This window comes from Poecilia latipinna, unplaced genomic scaffold, assembly GCF_001443285.1.
Source record: "Poecilia latipinna isolate Pla-1442-1.1 unplaced genomic scaffold, P_latipinna-1.0 Scaffold2075, whole genome shotgun sequence".
NCBI lineage: Eukaryota > Metazoa > Chordata > Actinopteri > Cyprinodontiformes > Poeciliidae > Poecilia > Poecilia latipinna.
Genome location: NW_015114691.1, coordinates 1 through 7,297, shown reverse-complemented (window position 1 = coordinate 7,297; position 7,297 = coordinate 1). Strand labels below are relative to the sequence as shown.

General features: G+C 39.8%; 1 protein-coding gene across 1 annotated transcript in view; it reads right to left on the bottom strand.

Moving 5' to 3' along the window:
* The window catches only part of LOC106936076 (actin-related protein 2/3 complex subunit 1A-like), a gene marked incomplete at its 5' end in the record, with an annotated part of 14,266 nt that extends 7,219 nt beyond the window's left edge, over window positions 1–7,047 (bottom strand). Inside the window, 6 exons of the mRNA XM_015016871.1 lie at window positions 1,280–1,370; window positions 3,932–4,122; window positions 4,317–4,392; window positions 4,484–4,690; window positions 4,901–5,008; window positions 6,806–7,047. Coding sequence (XP_014872357.1) covers window positions 1,280–1,370; window positions 3,932–4,122; window positions 4,317–4,392; window positions 4,484–4,690; window positions 4,901–5,008; window positions 6,806–7,047 — 915 coding nt within the window. The remainder of the gene's footprint in view (window positions 1–1,279; window positions 1,371–3,931; window positions 4,123–4,316; window positions 4,393–4,483; window positions 4,691–4,900; window positions 5,009–6,805) is intronic.
* Between the last annotated feature and the right edge of the window lie 250 nt (window positions 7,048–7,297).

Here is a 7,297-nt window from a genome sequence, read left to right as displayed (position 1 = left end):
GACCACGCCCATTTAGAATCTATTAAAATACAAAAATTCTAGAGAAATTTGAGTAATATTTGAGTTTTTGTATATGTTTACTATGGTAATCCGGCCTCTTTTTTGATTTATTTTCGTGTTTTTTATATTTTTTGGCTTTGTTGTGATATTTTGAAGTTATTTACATTTGTTGTTACATTATTTTGAGTTTATTTTTTGGTTTGCTGTGTTTCCTCACTTTTTGTGTTTATCTTTGAGGGTGGCATTACCACCCACGGCCCGCCGGAGACGCCCACTTCGGCTGGCACAGGTGTTCCCTATTTGAGCAGCGTACAAAGAGGAAATTGGCAGGATTGGTTGAGAGAGGCGGACGGAGAGAAGGACACAGAGTGCTGGGCAGAGGGTCGCATCCGGCAATAGCCAGCTATTGCTGGCGGCCAGGGACAAGTTGCAGGACTAGCAAAGCGGAGGGGCAAAGTGCACCGATCCGGGTGGCACCAGTAAACGCGGATCGCACACAGCTGGCAGGTGTGTAGTTGCCCTGATCTGGCGGTGTGGGCAGAACGCCTTAGACCCAGCATTGGCGATCGCTGGAGGTGGCCAAAGAGGAATGCTGGCAAGGGAGGACCAGGCCCTGGGTGATGAGCGCTGGCCAAGTGGCGAAGAAATTCTGGAGAGGATGGAACGTCGGCGCCACTTCCCTTCTCTAAGACTTTATCTCCAGCTTCTTTCCACAGAGGTTGCGTGACATTGCCCTGCATTTTTTTAGAGACTTATTTTGTAATAAATTGTCAATCTTAATTGGCTCATTTTTAAAACCTGCTCACATTTGCTACCTTGGTTTTATTTAGATCATACCACTCAGGTCCCACATTTAGGCCTCCAAATTAGTGCTTCTTTTGTTCTCTTATGAGTATTATTCCTCCAGCTTCTCCCTGTGCATGACATATGATTGAAACTCTATCCACTAACTGTTAACCACACGTGATGTTTTCAAAAGACTGGGGCAAGTCCTTGCCAATCATTCGCCATAAAACAGAAAGTTATCAGCGCTTACTGGAAGGGTGGTTTTCAACCCAACTTTAAAGAGTTGCCGCTAGACTTGTATTAAACTGGACAGAAGGTGAATTGCAAGATTCGCCAAATGCACTACCTATCGAAGAACATCGAGAATGATGCGAGTGTTCACAAAGGTGACAGGATGGTGGTGCTAGAGCTCCGGCAGTTGCCACAAGGCTGGAATGGCGCTGAGCACTGAGGGCTGCCCATTGCTGCTTACAGCTTTAACTTGACATTGTACCTTAAAATCCCAGATCACCATGGCTCCATCCAGGCCTACACTGCTGTACTTTTCCACTTTGGATTTCTCCCCTGATACAACACACAGCTGCCTGTAGGTCAAAAACATATTACAGTTGTGAGAAATGCTTTCAAAAGTCAAACTAGTTGTACCTCCCAAACAGTGACCAAATGTTGAAAGCAGATAGCAAGCAATAACTCAATGTTAAATTATGGACAAAAAGGTTGATTTTTGATTGAGGTCGACGATTGACGGTGGATCAACAATCAATCATCAAATTCTAGCCAATTAACCAATGTTGAAAAGATGTAATTGAATCAATGTTGTTGACATTTTAATTCTAATTATTAATTCTATTTTAATTCTAATTAAAAAGCCAGCATCTAATCCTCGTTTTTCATCCTCGTCCTCAGGGCACACTTTATTTGCAGGTTTTAGGCATTCCCCTGCTTCAATTGATTTTGCTCAATTGCAATATCTGAATAGCGTGTGTTGAAAGAGGGGAACATCCAAAATATGCAGTCAGTGCACCTTAATGGCCATGGTTGGGAAGAACTGGTAATCAGTGTTGAATTAATGTATGATGTTTGTCACAATGCGTCCCCTTCCCTCCTCCTCCTTGTGCTCTACATTGAGGACAGTCAGTTGTGATTCCTTTTTTGTTCATTTTCTTGTCTGTAAATATTATTACTGGCTGTGCAAAATGTGTTGACATAAAAATGTCTACAAGTCACTACAAGCAGTGGAGCAGTCTGCCTCCCTCTTTTTATACTAATGGTATGTCCTAAACACACGGCCCTTTTGCTGCTGGCTTTTTTGCAAACTGGTTCTGAATTGAATTCTACTCTGAGCACTTTTGTGGCAAGTTTGGAAATATTAGGTAACACTTTATTTGAAGGGGGTGAATAAGACTGTCATGACACTTTCATAAACATGACATAACACCTGTCATGCACATCAATAAGTCTTCATGAATATTTATGACTGTTGTCATAAAGCGTCATTCGGTAAATTATGACATTTTTAATACAAAGTTGACATTATTCAAAATGTCTTTGTTATGACAACTTGACATTAACCAAGAAATCATTACTGTTTAAACTTTACCTTTAATAACATAAAGATACCTAATTTTTAAAGTGTAATCAGTAATTCTTTTATAACAAATTTATGTCAGTAATGATTTCTTGGTTAATGTCAAGTTGTCATAACAAAGACATTTTGAATAATGTCAATTTTGTATTAAAAGTGTCATAATTTACCAAATGACGCTTTATGACAACAGTCATAAATATTCATGAAGACTTATTGATGTTCATGACATGTGTTATGTCATGTTTATGACAGTGTCATGACAGTCTTATTCAACCCCCTTCAAATAAAGTGTTACCCAATATTATTCTCATCTTAACTGTGTTTATTGAAAACAAAAACTACATTGTTTTGTGCCTATGCTGCAGCCCAATAGGTAAATGTGATTATATATATATATATCAAGTAACCTAAGATACATATTCATGAATATTCAATAGTGTGTTCTTATTAATTTAACGGTTAGCGTTCAAGTGGAACTGTACGGTCTCTATGTTTGTTCTCAAACCAATAGCCAGTACATTATTTAATATTTTAGCATGTTTCAAAATTTTTCAAATTTTTGTCTAACAGGTCCAAACAGGTGCCTTCCTCACTCTTATTTTTGTATTTTTCAGCTGCTGCTCGGCCGTTTGACCCAAAGCTGACTGACCAGGACTACAGGAAAACTGTCAAGAAGTGGCTTCACTACGCACCAGAGCGGGAGGTATGGAGTACAACAATCCAATCTGGTTGGCATCATCCAAAGTGATGCCAACTCAACTTACCCCAACTCATACTATTTCCTTGGTTCATACAGTACAAGGCTTCACCTCATGGACTCTGTTATTCTATGGTCAATAGATTGTTGTTGTGACAGTCAAAAAGGAGTGAAATATGCTTTCAGATCTGTGCCTGTTATCTTAAATAAAATGTAATATTAATGCCATGTTGTTTTTAGTTTGTATACACACATTTTTGAAAATATGGTAAAGAATTTTGAATGACATAATGGCCAACATTTGCCAATAAAATTGTGCATTTAACACCAGTGCAGAAACTTTTAATGATATGTTATGATGTAGACTTATCATACCAAAAATATACATGAATCAATATTGATCCCATATCCTTGATTCAATATAAAATCAATACAAATATGCATGCAGATGGAATAGGTGAAGCTTGAATCAGCATTGAGTCCTAACATTGATTTAATGTAAAACTAAAATGTGCATGTAGATCCACATTCAGATGATGGTTGAATCAACATTGATATGGTGTCAGTCATGTCACCGACCACTTTCAATATTGTTTCAATGTCAGGCTTCAACGTGGATTCACTGTTTCTGTTTAACGTTTCAACATTGATTCACTCATGTTTTGCCATCTAAATTAACTCTGAATCTGTCTGTATTATTGGATTGAATTAACTTTTTTTGCAAAGTGCCTTTAGAGGATATATATTTTGAATATAGGCTAGGTAGATAAATGGAATTTAATCTATCTAAATAAAAGGGGTTTAACTAAAGTTTGATGATGATAGTAGGACGGAGAGAGAGAGAGGCAGTGTCTCCCTACATGATGCTGTTCTGATGAAGAGTTTCCAACTCATTGTTATCCTCCTCAGTGGCCTTCTTGTCCAGGTTACGGAAATGCTGCATGGCTGACAAACTGCCCTTTGATGTCTGCTTTGGGATATCCAGCTTCTTCACACACTCCAGGGCATGTGGACCTGTGTAGGTAAACAGGTAAGGGCAACAATCGTGACCCTGAAATAGACAGAGGAGAATAAATAAAGTCAAAGTCAAAGCCACCAATGAAAATATGTTTGTGTTCATAATGCATTTTTAAAGTTTTAACGTTTTTTGGTTTTCTCCAATGTTTGAATATGTTTGAATGTGTCAAACACTGAAATGTTTCTGTATCACACAATACATACAAACAGTGAGCAGGTATAATTTACCGCTGCAACAATATCTGTAGGGTTGACATAAAGTACACTCAGCAGTGGCAGAAGGTCTGTGGTTAGCTGGGTTACCCTGAGTACAAAGATGAGATAGGCTGTAATACGATATAGACTGCATTATTTAGCACTCATTGGTTTTTCAGATGAAGAATAACTATACTCACTCCTTCCCCTGTGCCGCATCAGCCACAGTGAGGCTGCTGTTGTGAGCCACCCAGGCCAATTGGTCTCCACTAGGGGAGAAGGAGACACTGTGCACCCACCCACCACAGTCTTTATGCTCCAGCAGCAACTCCCCAAAAGGCATCTTGGCCCCCCAAGCTGTGGGGCCTGGTTTGTCCTCGATGTCCTTGATGTAGGTTGAGAAAATCCTGAGAAGTACAGAGAGCTGCTAGCATCTGCTGGTTTACAGCAGTTTTGCAACAGCTTTAACAGCTACATTGATCTAAGCCAGTTGAAAGAACATTTTCATATAGCAACATTAACTTTTAAAAGTAAGTCAGAAAGGGTTTAAAACATTCACAAAAATGTGAATGTTTTTGTTTCTTAGCTGATATATAAAGGTAGGAGTCTGGTCTTACCTGCAGTGAAGATCTGCAGACCCAGCTGCCAGTAGAATGTTGTTGGGATGCCAGTCCAGACTGAGAACTGTTGAACGGATGGACTTCTTAATGTGCTTGCTCAGCCACCTGAGATAGACAAAACTCTGTGTCAGATCTGCTGAAAATCCTAACAATCTACTAATCAAATAATAATCCACATTTATATGATTATGGAGTACAAATCCTGCCGAGACTGGCAAAAAACATGGAAATAAACAATTTTATAAGGTCAATGTGCAAATATTGCATGAAAAAGGTATTTTCCAATGTATTTGATTACACTTTGTGGTACAAATTAATGCTTAGTGTTTCCAATAGTATTACTGTAGCGTAACTTTTTTCCATTTTCCACTGTACGTATTTAATTAGTTTACTTTTCAACTTTTCACACAGTGAATTAAATGCATCTTGCTGACAACATATGGAAGACTTATTGGCAGGACGCTTTGGAGCATGTCTGGTTCAAAAGCACATTCAAATTAATTAAAAGAGCTAAAGCAGCTCTTTTAATTCCAATCTTCAGTGTGGCAGCAGAGTGCAGATTAATGTTGAAATCAATAGCCCAACCCTGATCCAAAATTTAGACTTCTTTGGCATGTTTAACAAGTTTAGGGTTTTGACATGCAGAACAGAGGAAACTAAACAAGAATGCTATGTTATATTAATACATAGGCTAGATAGAGGAGTAGGCAGTTTATTATTGAGGAGAGAAAGAAAAGGCTGCCATGAAGAGGGTGTGGAGGGCAGCCCGGGGAGTCTAGCTGGTTCAGGTTTGGGGAGCCTAGCTTAGCTCTGCACGGAGCACTGGGAAGCTCAGATGGCGCACTGGGAGGCCCACTTCCTTGGGCTGATGCTGCAAACTGGTCCATGACACAGAGAAAGGACTGGAGCTGTGGAGGAGCATGGAGAGCAGAAGGCTAGAATGTTTGGCATAAGTGGCTCGCTGATCATCACTGCAAACATTGCCTGGCATTGCCATTCAACCTCCTCCATCAGCAAAGTCAAGTCCATTGTAGGAATTAGAGGTGACCAGTCCCGCAGAGTGACGATACATTTTGAGGCTTTCTCGAGTAGTAGGGTTGAGTCAATGTACCATAATATTCTTTCATAATCCATTGAGCAGGTTGTTATCTTCCTTTCATTAGCACAGACCTCTCCATAGTTCTGGTTGGGTTCTTCTGTCATGAATTGTGGTTTTGTGGTCAGGATGAGACACGGTGGACCCAGGTTGCAGTGAAAAAGATGGTTTTAATAATGAAGTTCACAAAGTCCAGTCAAAACAGGAGAGCAAAAGAGCAAGGAGCTCAGACACTGGTAGCAACTGGAAAGCAGGAACACACAGGAACTAGGCAGACACAGACTGAAATCAGACAAGGACCCAACAGAGAACAGGTGACACTGATGGGGTAATATACACAGGGGAATAATAATGTACTCCCCCTCCTTAATTGCATACTGAACAAGAATAAACCAATACCTCAACTTCCCAAGGAGGAGTTTGATAAAGTTTAAGGTTTGTAAACTTGGAAATTGGCAAAAATTTGCCCTGTTCCCCAAAATAGATGCTTCTCTGTGCATTTTAAGACATACATCCAAGAAACTCTTTTTCTTTTTCTTGGATGTACCCAGGTACCAAGTTTCAAACCTCCATGGTCTACAATTTTTGGCCTATCTGAATGTAGTGCAAAGCACTTTGGTGTTGTCTGGACTTGATACATTGCCATATACAATTTTTTTTTTAAATTGGTATGTATAAATAGAATATGATGGAATTATTTTTGATACTGTCAGTCATTTTGACTGACAGTATCAAAAAGGCTAGACAACAAAAAGTCTAGCGTAACCTCTGCTTGGGGTCATCATAATCATCCTAGTTATGCTCACCAGTCATTCTCCTTTTCAAAGTAGCAGACAGAGATGAGCCGAGCTCCACTGCCCAAGGCAAACTTGTTCTCCAGCGGGGACCATTTCACACAGGTGGCAGCACGGTTGATGCGTACCAGGACAAGAGTGGGCTTCCACACACCATCTTTCAGAGTCCACACATAGGCATTACGATCAGAGGCACAGGTCACAATACGGTTGGACACAGGTGCCCAATCAACACCTGTGGACAGCAGATCCTCCTGTTAGTAAAAAAACTTCACTTTTTTTACTTAAGTCTTAAATTGCCAGTTATCTGGAGGAAAAACTATGTAATGTCCTTCATCAAACTTTTCCTTGAGCAGAGGTTCTGATAAGGTATTCATTGTCGTCTTTACATACACAATAGGGTTCACATTTTATAGTACAACATGTGTAAACCAGTGAAATGCAGTCCTCCTCAGGTGTGGTAACCAGGGGTGAAAGTAGTTTTAAATTCTTGGGGGTACTATG